The sequence below is a fragment of the Uloborus diversus genome, chromosome 8 (assembly GCF_026930045.1).
Source record: "Uloborus diversus isolate 005 chromosome 8, Udiv.v.3.1, whole genome shotgun sequence".
Lineage (NCBI taxonomy): Eukaryota > Metazoa > Arthropoda > Arachnida > Araneae > Uloboridae > Uloborus > Uloborus diversus.
This window is the reverse complement of record NC_072738.1, coordinates 152,081,959-152,100,037: the sequence shown is the minus strand read 5'-3', so window position 1 is coordinate 152,100,037 and position 18,079 is coordinate 152,081,959. Positions and strand designations below refer to the sequence as shown.

At 32.9% G+C, this 18,079-nt stretch overlaps 1 protein-coding gene across 1 annotated transcript in view; it reads right to left on the bottom strand.

The window, feature by feature from the left end:
- Nucleotides 1-18,079, bottom strand: part of LOC129227495 (eukaryotic translation initiation factor 3 subunit D-like) — a 46,744-nt gene that overhangs the window by 10,378 nt on the left and 18,287 nt on the right. The window contains exons 3-7 of the mRNA XM_054862069.1: nucleotides 14,760-14,896; nucleotides 13,595-13,683; nucleotides 5,257-5,445; nucleotides 4,230-4,362; nucleotides 3,950-4,048 (exon numbers count right to left, since the gene is read on the bottom strand). Coding sequence (XP_054718044.1) covers nucleotides 3,950-4,048; nucleotides 4,230-4,362; nucleotides 5,257-5,445; nucleotides 13,595-13,683; nucleotides 14,760-14,896 — 647 coding nt within the window. The remainder of the gene's footprint in view (nucleotides 1-3,949; nucleotides 4,049-4,229; nucleotides 4,363-5,256; nucleotides 5,446-13,594; nucleotides 13,684-14,759; nucleotides 14,897-18,079) is intronic.

Sequence of the window (18,079 nt, the reverse complement as noted above, 5' to 3'; positions counted from 1 at the left end):
TTATTATTGTATGGAAAATTTTCATTCGGTATAAGATGTGGAATTACTACTTATTTTATGCACATTAATATAAGTTTCATTATTACTCATCATCCCAAATATAAGTCCCACATTCATTTAACACTGATCTTCGACTAAAGTATGAAAGAAAAAAAAACCTTATGCTTTAAGGTACGATGATCTCAAAACAATTCAAGCCAGTTTACAACCTTCCCAAGAAAATAGACATGTGTATTTCTTATTCAACATATGACAAACAGTTAGTAACGAATATTTTGCACATTATAAAAATATTTATAAATATATTTGATTCATTTGCAAGAAAAGATTTAATATTTTATCTTTACTCTCTGTCCGGAGGATGACTGGATCTCTGTGACACGCATAGCCCGTTCGGCCAATTTTCATGAAATTTGGCATGGAATTAGTTTGTAGCACGGGGATGTGCACCTCGAAGCGATTTTTCGAAAATTCGATTTTGTTCTTTTCCCATTCCAATTTTAAGAACATTTTTCCAAGCAAAATTATCGTAAGATGGATGAGTAAATTACCAAGTTATCCTAATGTGGAACCGTAACATGGGCAAGCCAATTGGTGAGAAATTCATCATCCAATAATTCTAAATATACAGGCTAACCAAATGACCTTTTATTTTTCTACTACGGGCAAAGCCGTACAGGTGCCACTAGTCAATATTAAAGTTCTAACCGGGAGACCATACGTTAGTGAAGTGTAGACACGAACTTAAATTTTTGGAATGGTGGAAATTGTACTCAATTTGCCGAATGAGGAAATTTTTGGAAGGTCACAGTGACCTTGCATCGGTCTACCCCAGAGTGCAGAAATGAAAAGAATTTAAACAAGTAGCGATTAAAAGTGAAACATGTTTTTTTGACGGATAAATCATTTGCTCTCGCCTCCCCGTTATCGAAATTTAGGTCTTACAGTTGGGCTAAATTTAGCCAGAAAGGACCTTTTTACTTCCCTTTACAAAAAAGGAAGTATTGTATTCGCGAAAAAAATTTCACCCAAAAATCGGCCTTAATTTCCATTTTGCCCACCCCCAAATGAATGTTGAGTTTTTTTTTTCAAAACGACCACACGTGGGTATGTGCCTAGGAACGTACAGACATCCGAAATATCCATTTTGACGATCCCCGAGTTAATTACAACGAGTTTTCTCGTGACGTCTGTATGTACGTATGTATGTCGCATAACTCAAGAACTGAACGTCCTAGAAAATTGAAATTTGGTACGTAGACTCCTAGTGGGGTCTAGTTGTGCACCTTCTTTTTTGGTTGCATTCGAAAGCTCCAAAGGGGGTCTTTCGCCCCTTTTTGGGAGGAAATCACTGTTAATTTCAATGTAAACTCGCGTGGTGTTTTAATTTGGCGGACACTTGGTGATATATCGCCAGTCTTTGGTCGCCAAGTTTTGCCGCCAACTTGGCGGCAAATTTGGCGATTTTCTTTTATTCATTTATTATTTTTTTAAAATCTGGTTTCAATTTGGCCACTGTTGGTTACATTTAGAGAGTAAACTGTTGAATCACATTCAAATTGCCAATAATGAGAATATGACATTAAATTGGAGTAAAAGGAAGTCATGTGATGCACACATCAGCTCGTTTTCAAAAAGCATTCTGATCACTGTTTCCAAGAAGGTATAATGAGCAGGGCCGCTGAGAGCCAAAGCAGACCCCTTATTAGTCGAGCCCCCGGTCTCCCCATAAAACATATGAGGGAGTGAGAAGCAAAGGAATGTTCGTGGACTGTTTAAAGTTTCGAGTAAAACGCGGTCAAAGTTCCGGTCCTAGGTAGGCTTTCATTGATTTGTTTTCCTAAATCATGCATAGCAGGATTATCTGGGCTACTAACAGATGAAAGGTTTACCTTCCGTTTGTACTGGTTATCTCCAAATTTTCACAGAAATTTAATAAAATGGGAAAGAATCTTTATCTTCTTCTTTACTAATAATAAAGCTGAATGTCTCTCTGTCCGGAGGATGTCTGTAGGATATCTGTAGGATGTCTGTAGGATGTCTGTGACGCGCATAGCGCCTAAACCGTTTGGCCGATTTTCATGAAATTTGGCACGAAGTTAGTATGTAGCATGGGGGTGTGCACCTCGAAGCGATTTTTCGAAAATTCGATGTGGTTCTTTTTCTATTCCAAATTTAAAAACAAAAATATCATAAGATGGTTAAATTATGAAATTACCATAACGTGTTACTGTAACATGGGCACAAGCCAATTGGCGAGATACGAAATTATCATAACGTGTAACCGTAACATGAGTACAAGCCAATTGACGAGAAAATTCACAATACATTATTTGTAAATATACAAGCGAACCAAAAGACCTTTTAATTTTTCTGTTACGGGCGAAGCCGTGCGGGTACCACTAGTAATGTATAAAATGCAATTGTTAATGGAATAGTCACCATTTTGGAAGGGTTGGGTTTCTTCCAGATTAGTGGAAGAAACTGGAGGAAACCAACAGAAAATAAAGCTGTTGTTAAAGTTTAAATACATTAAATTAGCACAAATATATTCTACTAGTGGCACCCGCACGGCTTCGCCCGTAATAGAAAAATTAAAGGTCTTTTGGTTCGCTTGTATATTTACAAATAATGTATGGTGATTTTTCTCGCCAATTGGCTTGTACCGACGTTACAGTTCCACGTTATGATAATTTCGTATCTCACCCATTGGCTTGTGCCCATGTTACGGTTCCACGTTATGATAATTTCGTAATTTATGATAGTTTTTTGTTCTTAAAATTGGAATAAAAAAAGAACCACATCGAATTTTCGAAAAAATCGCTTCGAGGTGCACACCCCCATGCTACATACTAACTTTGTGCCAAATTTCATGAAAATCGGCCGAACGGTTTAGGCGCTATGCGCGTCACAGACATCCTACAGACATCCAGACATCCTCCAGACATCCTCCGGACAGAGAGGCTTTCTGTTTTATTATTAGTAAAGAAGAATACAGTAATTTCTGGCAGAAATGCCGCGGCGCTTATGCGTTTAAAAGTAAAATTTTATTCAGGTGCAGTGCTTCTAGCTAAGCGGCCTTTACGAGCAAAAAAAAAAAAAAAAGATTCCGGCCGCAAGCCTGAACGAGCAAGCAAGGGAGAAAAGGAGATTTCAGGTTTCCTCCTCCTTAATTTTCCCCTCCAACTCATTCCGTGAAGTAGACTTATCCACACCCCACCCGTTTAATGAAATGGACTCATTGCTTTGGAGGAGGGGGGGGGGGGAGACTGAAACAGAATTTTCACCAGAAGCAACTAAAATATATAATTTTAGCCAAGGAGGTCCCTGAACCCATTTCTTTAATGTTCCGCTGAAGAGATATTCTAAAATTGAATTTTAGAACTTCAATTTCGTAATATTTCCGTTGGAATGCTTCCAAAACCTTTCCCTCTAACATCATGAAAGATAGTCTAAAATTGCTTTTTTGTAACTTCAATGCTGAAAAGTTCCCGAGAGGGAAATTTGAACCCCATTCCTTTCCTTATAGTCCTCAATAAAGGTCACATTTGTGTTTCAGGATTTCAATTCGGAAAAATTGCCAGTGCAAGGTCCCTCAAGGGACCTCGCCTTGAGGTGTTGTTCCGTCCTTGTTGGACTGAAGTTGATAGTAATAAATAGTTTAATTATTCATGTATTATGAGTCATTAATGCTTATAGGGCTATTTATATATACTTTTTTCCTTTTAAAAATATCTTTTCTTAGTCTTGCAAAATTACAATTAACATGGTAAATTCTTTTTTAAAAAAAAGGAAGTTTTTTCTATCTCTTCAACTTGGATGAAACTTATTTTCTTCTCTCAAAGCTTTCAGCCACCATTTGTATTAATGAAACAAAATATGCGAGACTGAAATCAATACTGAATGATAGATCGCACACATACAACACAAAAAAAAAAAAAAAAATTACCTGCACAACCACATCCCACGAATAAACGGATCTGGTAGCACACATAAGAGCAGCAATGATTGCATCAGTTGCAAAGACATTCCCCTCTGATTTAGTCAGCTAAAGGGATATAAAAAATTTAACAATCAATAACAAAGCTTAACACTCTATCAATGAATGCATAACATAGAAAATGGCTGAAGCCAGGAAAAAAAGGTATAAATATTTTATAACATTGTGTAAAAACTGCTTTTTTAATTTTGAATGAGACTATTAAAAGTGATTAACTGAAAGCAAGTACCTGACGAATGATGGGGTCATCAGTAGTTGTCACTTTATGAAAAATTCTGTTTATTCGCTGCAATTGTTTTTCTAACTTGCATGTAACTCTGTCATATGTCTTGTCATAAAATTCAACAGCACCACAAGTGTATCTAAATGTTTCAAAGACAAAATGTCAATTATATTATGCACATAAATCAGTGAGAAAGGAACTAATACTTTTATTTCAGTTTCTTTTTATTATAACCCAGATAAATTTTAATTTTTAAGGGGTCACAGTACCTTTCAAACATTTTTTTTAAATTTAAGTAAATATTATATTTTTTTCAAACCATAACATGCATACTTATTTTGTAATCAATAATTTATTTTCAAAATTTAAAAATATTGCCAATTTTATTAAAAGATTCAAAAAAATGAGGAAAATTTCAATTTTTTTTAAATCCCTTAGGCTTTTTTATTTTTGCACTAATTAAAAAATTCTTCTTTGCTAAACGATCACTATAATCATCTCTAAAAATCTGTGCATTCATTTGCTTATAAGTTTATTAGAAAATTTTCTTTGATTAATTAGGTAAAAAATCAAAGTTTTTTTTAAAACAATTTCGTTTTTAAAGGTTTAACATGCTTTAAACATTTGAGTAATTTATAAAATGCTTATCCAATGCACAGTTTTGAGTAAATATGTTATCCCGATTGCAAAAAGTATTACTTTAAAGCTGTATCTTTAATAGAAAAAAAATCTTTAGGGATTCTTATGACATGAAAACACAAAAAACTATCATCGAGAAAAAGCAATTTGAAGTTTTTCTTTCGCATGAGAACACATAGAGAGCATGGCCTAAAACCACTCATAACTTTTTAAATATTTGAACTAAAGCAATGAAACTTTTCCCTTGTGTTCAGAACAGTTTTTAGTTTTGAAATAAGCAATAAAATTTTTTTTGATCGTTTCATCATTTTTGAGGTACCCTTAATCAATGATAGAATTACCCTCTTTTTCAAAGGCACAGGGCATTAATACACTATCATTAGTGTCTACTTACATATCTTTCCCTTCCCCAACACCAGGCAGAGAGAGTTTTCCCAATCTTGGAAAATCCATTTCTTCGATGACTTGCCACTCCGGACGAACGGTCACGGAGGCATCACGGTTCTTGACCGGTGCTTGACCCTTGTTGTCAAACTTATGACGCATTTGTTTTTGCCATTTTCGGACCTGCTGAATTCGATCCCTAAAAAACAGATTTGGTAAATACAGTCGAACCTCTATATATCGAACTTCCACATATCGAAATTCCAGCAAATTTCTATATACGTACATAGAAAAATTGTTTCTATACATCGAAAAAATCTCTATATATCGAATTTTTTTCTGAGACATTCGTCGATTTTTTTTTTTTCACATTAGGCAGTTTGTCTCATGAAAAATGAAGGTTAGGGGAAAAAATTATGTTCACTAAAGGTTGCTATGAAACTCATAAGGAATCTGGGGTTGAGGGGCATGCAGATAGGTCATTGTTCCGTTCTGGAGTTCTTAAATTCCCTCAAGTTAATTTCAAATCTTAGTTTTAACCAGTAACATTGTAAATTCAGTTTCAAGCTATCCCTTTTGTCTGTTATCATTCCTAGTCTTTTTAGCTGCTGTAAAAATCATTCAAGTTAAGTAGATTGATTTTTTACTTTTCTCTCGCTTATATTGTCAAAGCGAAAATCCTCTAATGTTGTGGATCAAATTGAATTGCCGAAGAATGAAGATGTATGAAGGCGCAGAAATGTAATTTCTGTGTGTGTGTTTTTTTAATTATTAACTGTCATTTAATCCAATGCTCGTATAATATTAAAGATAGGGTTTCATGCAGGAAAATTATGTTTTATGAGATTTTAAGGATAAAATAAGATTGTTTCTATATATTAAAATTTCTATACATTGAATTTTTTTCTGGAAATTTGCTACTTCGATATATGGAGCTCCGACTGTATGTAGAAAGGAATTTCAATTATTTATTCTCATTGTAAGCATAGCATAAATGTTCAGCTTAAATGACAGTATTTAGGCACTAAACATTTGAAATATACTGCATAAAACATGTGATTACTTGATTGTCTAAGTACAAAAATACTCTTTCATTACTAAATATAAAGTAAACTGCAATTTAATTTTATGACACTAGACAAACTATTTTGTTACATTTAAAGTTAAAACACATTTTCTTCTGTTTTACAATCAGTAATTCAATGAGTACGAGAACTATATCATAATTATCTTGGTAATAAACAAATTCAAATTGAAAATTTAGAGCAATGTCAACAATAAATGGTAGTTAAGAGCCTTTTACAACCAAATGTTGTAATTTGACAAGATTTTCAAACAGAGGTTCTAAATTTGACATCAACAGAAAAAAAATTATACCACACATGTTTTGTAACTTCATATACATTTAATTTACTACAAGTAACACCTAAATATTTCACTTTTATGTCTAGAAAACATATTCAGGTGTTACCATGACGTTTAGCTTTACATTTTTATTTTTTAAATTCAAAACAAGAGTTTACAGTCGAATCTCGACTTACGCGAGGGATGCATTCCAAGACCCCTCGCGTTAGTCGAAATTTCGCGTTGTAGAAAAGGGAATGTGAATTTTTTTTATAAACATACCTAATTACGCAGGGTTCATACACTTATGGTTAAAAAAAATTCCCTGACATTTCCAGGTAATTTTTTAGAAAATTCCAGGTTACTCACTTCATTCAAAATTAAGTTTAAGTAACAATATTTTCAAAATAATCAAAACTGTTTAAAGTAGCAATGCGTAAGAACTCTTCCACATGTTTATTTAAAAAAAAAAAATCTTGGGTTTTTAAAAAAAACTTTTTTTTTAAAAACATTTTGTTCGAAATTGTTTTTATTTGTTTACTACTTGTTAATATGATTTTATTTATAATTAAATAAGATTATTTGGATGATAAGATTTTTTTGGAAAAGGCTGTAGAGATCGCCCAGGCCGTCTTCGACAGCTTTGGAATAATCTAGTGCTTTTCTTTGCACATCATGGACAAGACAACAACAACTTGTTGAAAACAAAGTACTTTCAACTTATTTTAGTGTTTGTTTGATGCCACATGTCATGCGTATTAGAGTTTTGCTCTAATCATGCAGCAATCTTTCCCCGCTTTTGGTTTACAACTCTTCTTTTTATTTTCTTATTAGTATGTAAAACAACTTTGTATTGAGCAAAGTACAAAGCTATTTTTCAGTATAAATATGATTAACTTGTTGTATCGATGGGTATACTATATAATTCATAATAATAAAAATCAACATCTGTTGATCATAAGCCAATGCCAATAATCATCAGTTTTTTTCTTTTGCATATAAAGGATGCTTACATTAAAATTAAAAATTTTTCTTTCTAGAAAATTATTAATTTTTAAAAATTCATATTTAATTGCACATTTACTTCCAATAGTTTACATTGAGATACACATCCAATTATATTTTTGTAAATTTGTGTCTACTTCCATCTTGCAAACGACCAATATGGCGACTGAGTAAAAAATTTAAGATAATAAGTAGATTTTTGAATTTGTAACATAAAAGTAGTTAATAGACAGTTAATTATCCTTAAAAAACTACAATTAAGACAAAATAGTCAGCTTTTATCACATAAGCATCTAAATCAATCAGAATTTAAAAAAATGTTCTGGAGATATAATTTCCCATCTTTCCCGAAAATAATTACGAATTATCCGGAAAAGAAGGGCAATTTTTGTTTGTTATCAATAGTTTGCACTGCAATAAACATCCAATGCCATTTTTGGAAACTTAGGCACTTAAAAAGTCTTGTGTACTGCCATCTTGGGAATGACCAAATATGGCGGCTACGGCAAAAATTACGAAATATATATATTTTTTAAATTTCTAGCATGAAAACAATTTAAAAATAATGAATCTTCATGAAACTACAATTCAGTAGAAAAGCTTTTACCACATTTGCGTCCATGGCAATGAGGATAGGATTAAGTTTTAAGAACAAAATTTTTCATTTCTCAAAAAATTACATGTTTAAAATAAAATAAAAAAAGAAAATTAATTTGAATTCTGAAATTTTGAATTCAAATTATGTTTTTCCCCAATCCTGCCTCTCCTCCTGGGCGGTTACTTGTGCATAGTTGTGTGTGTGCGTAGACCTGTGTGTATGCACGTAGGTGTGTGTGAGTGTATGTGTGTGTGTGTGTGAACGTGCGTGTATGTAGGACGTGGACGCCTCCAACCAGGAGAAGCGGGTAGCTCAAAACCGGAGCAGCCGCGCCGCTAGCAGAGGACGGTGGGCGGTGTTGCTGCAAAGGCTTCTGGTCCAAGTTGAAAAAGGCACGGACACCAAAAACGGTCAAATGAGAACAATAAGCAATCGTGATTGCTCAAAAAAAAAAAAAAATCGAATTTTGTCATCTTGAATTCAAATAATGTTTTTCGCAATCACGAGTGTGTGTGTATATATTTAAGCGTGTGTGTTTGAGTGTGGGAGGGTATGTATGTGTGTGTGTATAGGCATATGTGTTTGTGTCTGTGTGCAGGCATGAGTGTGTGGATAGAGGTCTGTGTGTGCATGTGTTTGTGTATGTGTGTAGGTGTATGTATGTGTGTGTAGGTGTATATATGTATATGTGTGTAGGTGCGTGTATGTATGCGTGTAAGTGTAAGATATTGACGAAACCTGGAGACGGCTTTCGCTATAGGAGCAGCAGCGTGAGGAGCCCGCCTGTCCACGGTGATGGTGCAGAGGGTGGCGGTGGGAAAAATCAAAGGAACGTCAAAAACAGTCAAATGAAAGCAATAAGCAATCGTGATTGCTCAAAAAAAATGCAGCACATTTTGCATCATTTTCATTAGTTTGCAGTTAGAGAAAACATTCAATTCTGTTTTGTTTTTGGAAACTTATTCCAGGGGTCTGGCCAGAGGATATTTGGGTCCGTTAACGGACCCTTCACAAAAATCTGATCAACCAAAACGGACCTTTCACAAAATCCCGATCAACCAAAACGGACCCTTCACAAAATTCTGATAAACAAGTATGGATCTTTCACAAATTGTTTGTTGAAGGAGCAAATCTGAAAGCAAAATAACGCATATTAAACCATATTAAACCGATAATTTTTGGAACCTTTTTTAAAGTCAAATTAGAGGGATCAGCTTATACAAAATCTGCTAATTTCGCAAAAAAAAAAAATCGGCACTCTTGTGATGCTCCTGCAAGCGATAAATTGCTACTGCCAAATAAATGTAATGCTTGTTGTTTGCTTCTTGGAAAGAAATTAACAGCTGGAAATAAGTTTGGTTTCAAATAATTTTGTTTGTTTTATCACAGCTAATTAGCAGCTGTGTTGTTGTAAACTTTTCTGAAAAGGCGTTTGGTAAGCACTTTTCTCCCGCTGATGATTTAATAAACAATAATAATATATATCAGCGAAATGAACTTAGAACTGCAAAGGGATAGTAAGGGTGGGGAAAAAATGTGATAGCTTCAGATAGGGTTACCAACTTACCCATCACCATTTAGCGTCTGGCGTTAAACCTTTATAATGACTTGATTAGAAAATGTTCTCATCATTTTACCACCTTGTCAATATTTGAGTTTTTAAGGTGCGGTGCGATGTTCAACTGTTATTTTGGGAGAAAATTATATGGGTTTAATTTTTCGATGCTAACAAAGATGATTAGCTTTAAATAAACTGTTTTACTTGCCTTTTTTTTCTTTAGATATCTACATTTTGAAAAATACAATCTTTTAACATCCGATATAAGAATCATATTTTGTTCTTTTTTCAAGCTAACTTCGGTTTATTAGGATGCAAATAAATGAAAAGCCTATTTTTGTTAGAACATGCACTTCAAGTTTTTAAAGCAAAATTCCATTTTCTTTTATGAGTCAAAAATTAAAATGCTGAATCAATGGTTTAATTTTATTTTTGCTTTAGCTGTGTCCACAGATATTAATGATATGTTTATCATAGGACTCTAAATTGCAATTTAAAAATAATTTTATCAAAAATATTTCTTTTACAAGCCGTTTTTATACCTTTGATGCCTTCACTTTGAGAATTGCGATCTCTTTGCATCCGCTATGGGATTCCGATTTTTTGAATTTTTGATGTTTTGCACGCTTTGTTAAGAAGTAAACAAATAAAATCTCTTTTTATTTTTGTTAAAATCACGGAATTTATAAGTTTTAAACGAAATTCTGTGCTTTTTTAAAGATTGTCTTGGGTCAAAAAGTTAAATGCTGAACCCCCTCGTCTGAATTTTATTTATTTATTTATTTGTTACAATTATTTTAAATGCTGTACAAAATATTTCTAGTATAATTTAACATAATGTAGAATGGTAGATAAATATTGCTACTTGAGGGAGCGATGCCGCCCCCCCCCCCCCCCCGCTAAATACTAGAAAAACACCCCAGAATGATATTCTCAACATAGAAGAGGAAAACTTTAAGTTTAAATGATGTAGTTTGTGCCTGCTCTAAATTCTAAAATTTCAATTTAACAACAAAAAAAATTTTTTTTTTTTTTTTTTTTTTTTTGCGAAATTATTTTATTTTTCACAAAAAACGGACCCTGTGAAAAATCCTGGACAGACCCCTGTATTCATTTAAGTATCCTGTCTGCTTTCATCTTATGAATGACCAAAAATGGTGACTATGTTTCACATAAAGCCAAAAAGACTTTTCCATAAAAAAACAATTTTCCCAATCAACCCTACCATTCGCAGGCTTGTGCTTTAGAAGCAGTAAATTTTCTTCTCCCCTGTTGAGTTGGTGCAGAATTCCTGTTCACCGTTGGGATATTTTTCTTGGGAACTATTGAGGGGCAAAAATGGCGTTCCTGAAAGTATTTTTTCGGTCACCTATTTTTTATTGCTAGTGTTATTTTGCCTCAAAACTTCTACAATTTTTTCCAGGAAACATCAATAAAAACGAAGATTAGATCTGAGGGTACAAAATTCCCTGGGAAAAAATTTGTCGCAAAATTGGGAATTTCCCCGACTTTTCCATGACATTTTTAACTATGTCATTTTCCCTGACAATTCCAGGTTTTTCCGAAGCATACGAACCCTGTTACTTTAGACACTAGTTGACATGACCTCAAACTGTTTTAAACCACTCCTTAATTATACATTACCATTTCTGACATAAAGAACTGAATTTTTTTTTCTATTTTTAAAAAAGCTACTTTAATCAACATAAATTGATGATGCACAAAATCAGTGATCAACGGGAAAGCGACAGGGTTGGCAAAAACCCGGGTTTTTTTAAAAAAGCCCATGGACCCAGGGTTTTTTTTAATAAAACCCAAAAAAAACCCAACTAAAGCTGGGTTTTTTAAAAAGAAATGTGGGTTTTTTTGTCTTTTTTTAGGGGAAAGGTGGGGTACTCGTAGCATATTGTAGCATAAGTATATGGACAAAGCACAAAAATTGTCTTGATAAAAAAAGCTGGAAAATTCAGCATTTTCTGAAGAAAGGTATAAAAGACGACAAAATTAAAAAATGGTGAAGTTTCAGATTTTTTTAGTTTCCATGATTACTAACATTTAAAGCAAAGTTACTTCTTGAGTGATAAAACCTATTGTTTATTTGTTCGTTTTTAATTTCGACATTTTTTTTTTTTGTATTTTACTTTATTGTATTTCATTTTGTTATGCAAAACTACTGTAGAACCTCAAGTAGTTTAAATCCCTTTTTACTGAATTCCAGCTTAATCAAGACATTTCTTTGAACTTTATGTTGCCTGTTTTTCTATTTCTGTGTACGGAGTAAGAAATATTAAACTTTTTCGTAAGATAATGAAAATACTGTACATGCTATTCCGTTTTCTGTCCGACCATTTGTAAAACCTGTTAATTTCTAAAAAATATACCTTGTTTATTCGAGTTTTGTGACGTGTTGGTTTGCAAAAAATAATTCACATAAGAGCCTTTTAGCTAAAGTAGTAAGTATCCTTTGTACAATCTGCAAATATTGAGAAAATCTGACGTGACAGGACTTAGTCAAGATAATTTGAGTACCTTATTGAACAGTTGAAGGAAAAAAGTTAAATATATTTATTTAAAATCTTTGAAGCATTTTTTAATGCCCTTAAGAGTTAAGAAATACTATTAAAGTTCAAAATTCATTTTTTATGTCCATTGCCTATTGTGAAGAAGAAATAAAAAAGAAGTTTAAATTGTAAAAGTATTTAAATTAATTATTTTTTAAAGAAAAGTTCTCAGAAAATTTTAAAAAACCCAAAAGTGGGCTAAATAATGGGTTTTTTTAAATGGATTTTTTCAAAAAAACCCATTGGGTCCAACCCAATTGGGTCCAATCCGGCCAACCCTGGAAAGCGAGACATAAAATAAATCAGTACAGTACATACAGTATGTAGTAATAATAAAATGATGTTCCATAATAATGCTGTGCAGTAGATGTAGTAATAATATTTGTAACTTTAATAAATGAAGATGTTAATGATTTACTCTGCGTGATCAAATCGTTATTCTAACGTATTTTTAAATACAGTTGCTCGCTAGTTCCTTCATAAGGTTTGCATCTATGGCAACACCCCTCTTCTTGGTTTCTTTAATTCTCAAAGAAGAGCTTCGATTTTCATAATTTTGGCATTTTGCATAGACACTACTCAGCAAACTTTTACGGATTTCCTTTTTATATTGACTTTTAATGGTACATATGGAAGGGTCACTCACACCTAATATTGTCGTGCCACTTCAGACGCATTTTTTAGTTGTTCGAGCTTATCGAGAACCTTTAGTTTCTTTAATTATTAAAAACTTTCTCTCTTTTTTTCTGTCTTCACAAACTTTAGATGGAACAGTGCTCTTAGGTATCATTATATTTCATTAAAGCTATGTTCAGACTAGTACGCCGTGGGAACTTTCGATGCTAGTGATGCTAAAGGGCTGAAGTTCCATTCACAGAAAAAATATTTTTAGCAACCAATAACAAAGCCGATACTTTCACACCGCGACTCCCATCTGAACACTTTCATGTTGCAGGTGGGGAATTTTCGTTAGGTCTAAAAAATTTTACTGGTGAAAAAATTGTGATATAGCCATTTCGTGTAAGTCAAATCGAGTCATAGTGGGAGTCGACTGTAAACCCATTAAATATCAATAACTGAAATAAAAATCTTATTTTTTGTGGTATAAAAATAAAACAGTATAAAAACACTAACTACAAAACTTAAAATGAAGCAAAGTATTTATTTTAGCTTTTATAGTAATTAAAAAACACACCTACATATTATAGAATATTTTTGAAAAAAATTCCAAGAGGAAAAACTTTTGGAATTTAAAAATTTCATCGATTGTGGAAAAGGTTACCTTTCTCTTCCTTTAGCCATTTTGGACAGAATCTGCATTTGAGCTTGTTGTGCCTGCTTCATTCTCTCTCTGTTGCGCATATTTCGTTGCTGAAAATTATTTCAAGTAAAAAAATGTTAACTTTAAGAACTGATGTGAAATAATTGTTTTTTGAGACACGTTTATGATTCAATACTTCCAAGTTCTAAAATCATACTTAACAGTTCATTATAATTAGGATTACTGCATTTACCTTTTTATCATAATTAAAACTCACTTTTAAATAATGTGAAACAACACAGAAAAGCAGTTATTTAAGAGTTATTGAATGACTTCTAATCAAAGAAAATAACATAACACCTATATATTCAATGGCACACAAATGATTCATATAAATTACAGTCATTTAATGCTATTTGTTTAACAGAAAATAAAACAATAATAAAAACTAACACAAAACAATAATAAAAACTAAAATCTTGTCAGGTATTTTACTTTAAAAATACTCAACGTTCATTTTCATGACTCATTATCATTAACTAGTTATTTAAATGAACCGCTGAAAGCTTAAAAATTTGATGATGAAAAACATCTTTAATATTCAGTGAAATACTGTTACAACAAACTCCAAAACACCACAAATTTTCTTAGTCATAATGTGAATTCCATAGTAATGGAATTCAAGTAGGTACAGTAGAATCTTGATTAACTGATTTTTCTGTTAACCAATCCGATAATGAAGTATTTTTTGCGTGATCGGGCAGCTATTGACAGAAATTTGAGACTTTTACAAAGAAAAGTCAGACATTTTTTTCTTAATGTAAACTTAATAAAACAACGAATTTTCAATTCAGAAATAAAAAATATTTTCTGGACTGTCACAAATTTGGACATAATGGCTACAGCTCACTTAGTGGAAGGGGGAAAACTAAGTGTGGTCGTTCCAGACTCATACGGCATTGACTAAAACAATTTTCAGCTTTCCACCAATTACTTCCGTATTCGGCTGTATTTTACTCCCTAACCACTGCATATGATTATAATTTAAAAAAATCAGATTCAAATTTTTAAAAAAAATCAGAATTTTTAAAAAAAATTTAAAAATAAAAAAATCACAAACCCTGGTATAAAATTAATATTACGTGATTATAAGTGTAATAAATGCAACAAAATAATAAAATCTTACTTGGTTCATACGGAATCGTCCTCTTTGATGCATTGGTTTATGCACTCTAGTTGTATCTACCAACTGGAATGTAGTTTCATCTTCCTCGTGGAAATAGGCATACTGACTTCCAGCACCAAACTGAGATTGGTATTTACCTGTTAAGTTTTAAAACAAAATATATCCTGATTCCAGGGAAATTATGACATACACAATGGCGTTGTTCTAACATGTATAAAACAATCATTGCTGGCACTAACAAACCCAGTAGCAAAAACTTTCTAGGGAGTACATTATTTTGGGCAGTTGAAAATAATCTGCAGCATTATTTTAGTTTTATTTTAATTTTTCATAAAAAAAACAAGTCCCTTGTAAAGGTGTAGACTCAGAAATTTTCCATCTCGCCAGTGACCACTAGACCTGAAAAACTTAGTGGCCACAACTGTCGTCGAGTTTTAAAGTATAAAAGGGGGCAGGGACAGTTTTCACTACTTTCATAAAAATAAATAGAACTCTACGGCACTATAAAAAACAATTATTCAATACATATTTAAATACAGAAAATTTAAGTTAAAATAGGTTTTTGAATTTTGTTTCAAAAAATTAATAAACAAATATAAATTAGTAAATGAGAAGTTGGCAGGAAACTTGCATTTTAGATGAATGTTTTAGTTTATGGCAAAGCTTCCAAAGCAATGGGGATCAAATACATTTGTGCAGATAGTAATTTACATTTTTCATGAAAATAATTTAAAAAAAAAACATTATTGTACACTTTATGTTATCTTCAATAGTTTGTATTGAGGTAAACATCCAATTTTGTTTTTGAAAACTTAGGCAAGTATTAGTCTCGTCTATTTCCATCTTGCGAATGACCAAACATGGCGTCTACATGAAAAATTCATGGTGATAGATATTATTTGAATGCATTGAATAAAAGTAGTAATAAATTCAAAATCCTTAAAAAAAACTACAATTTAGATGGAAAAGTCAGTTTTCAGCACATTAGCCTCTAAAGCAATGAAGATAAGATAATATTCTAAAGATATATATTTTTTTTAATACAATAATTCAGAATTATCCGGGAAAAAAATGGCACATTTTGCATAATTTTCAATAGTTTGCATTGCAATAAACATCCTATTCCGTTTATGAAAAAGTAGGCACTTAAGAGTCTTGCGTACCAACATCTTGGAAATAACCAAACATAGCGACTATGTCAAAAATTAAGACACAAATTTCTGAATATGTTGCAAAAAATAATTTAAAATTCCTCATGAGACTACACTTAAGTTAAAAAGTTTTTAGCCCTTTTGCGTCCAAAGCAGTGAGGATAAGGTGAAATTTTAAGTATAAAAATTTTCATTTCTCAAGAAAAAAAAAAAAAAAAAAAAGCTTAATATTAAAAAAAAAAAACTCTAATTTGAATTCCGAAACTTTGAATTCAAATTATGTTTTTCGCAATCACGAGTTGCGACAAGACCCTACTCATTGGAGTTATTGTTTCAAGAAATGGCTCCCCCGCCCAAGCATGTCCCTCCTCCTAAATGCTTACGTGTATTTAGTTGTGCGCGTGTGTGTGTAGGCTTACTGTTAGCATAAAATATTATTTTATTTTATTTAGTTTTTATTCTCGGTCCACAGCCGATAATTTAAAGAAAATAATTTAAAGTTAAGTGTACCTACTTTAAGCCCAGTCTGGTAAAAGTAGAACCTGTCAACTAGTTTGGTGCTAACACTTCAATCGACGATTCCCCCACGCCATAATTAATGGCGACTGTTTACTGAAACCATCGGAGATTGCATGTCTCGATGTGTCGATTCAGAAAAGTTGAGTTGTCACCTGATCGACTCGAATTAATTCCACTTGTTGACCGCACGTGCTATGGAGAGGAGTACGAATATTCGCGGTAGTGGAATATGCAAATGAGGGATGGTCGAAGTAGAAGTTAGTGTGGTGACGTCATCGAGGCATGGAATCTCATTGGTTGATAAAACATATATATTGTGGCGAGTGGCAGCGATCTCTCGCTCGTTTTTCTTCTTTCAACGATCCCCAGTGGTTGGTTCTGATCGTGAAGCCTAGTCCGGCTCACGTGTGGGGGGGTTTTTCCCCGCGATGCTAGCGGGGGTTTTTGTGGTATGTGATGTTTAAATCTTCCAAGTCCTGGAATTAGTGAGTCCAGGTGAAGAACCTGTTGTGTTGTGTCCGGCCAATTAAAATGTCGGGGATGTGAGTTCCACGTGTCTACCTGTGATGTTTACCGATCTACGTATTATGTAATGTTGCCTGTTCAGTCCGGACATTCCTGAAGTGTGATTCGGCGGACCTTTTGTGCGTTTTCTACCTGATCCTTCGGAGTGGCAAGTGACTGCATCGACATCTTGGTGACATTTTTCTTTATATTTTGGAACCACTTTTGTTATGATATTTTGGGGGTGTATTTTATGGGGATGTTATTCTAGTCATATTTAATAAATGTATTTTTCTGAAACATGTTTTTTGCTTGTCTCCAACTTGACATTACACGGCCAGTTAATGTTGGCTTAGTTTAAATATCTTAACTTCTGGATTTTAAACTTAACTTTAATTTATGCCAACAAAGTGGTAGCAGAGCTCGGTCGAATGTCATTTTGGTTGGAGACAAATTTGCAAAAGTTTTCAGAATAATGGAAAGGGACTATCGAAACATTAAGAAACTTAACTCCTGCAATTGGGCAACATGGTCGAAAAATATGAAAATGGTACTGATAGAAAGAGATTTATGGGAATTAACCCAAACAAAATTAGAAGAAGGTATTTCGGCAGAAATAAAGAAACGGAGGGGCCAAGCAGTGGCGATTATTTACCTCAACATAGAGGATGAGTTAAAACAACTAATAGATGATTTAGACGATCCATATGCTGTATGGACGTCATTGAAATTGAATTTTGAACCTCCGTCTTTAGCCCGTGTTGCCGGATTGTGGGAGGAGTTTTTTTCTAGCAGAATTAATGAAAAAGAAACTATTGGAATGTTCGCGGCTCGATTGAAGTGTTTGCTCCGACAGTTGGAGGAGAATGGCTATAAAATGGATGAGAAATTAAAGGGATTTCAACTAATACGTAGTTTAGATCAAAATTTTAGGGGAATAGTACAAAATATTTATAGATGGGATGAAAGTAAATTTAACTTTTTAAATGTTTTGGATGAACTTTTAGCAGAAGAGGGGAGATTAAAATTTTTAGGAAATGAAAATTTTGGAAATAGTAGTTCAAGTGTTAATGCTTTTTCAGTTCAGAATAAACACCAGACTGGGCGGAAAGTTGAAAATGTAAATAAATTTGAAACGAGAGTTTG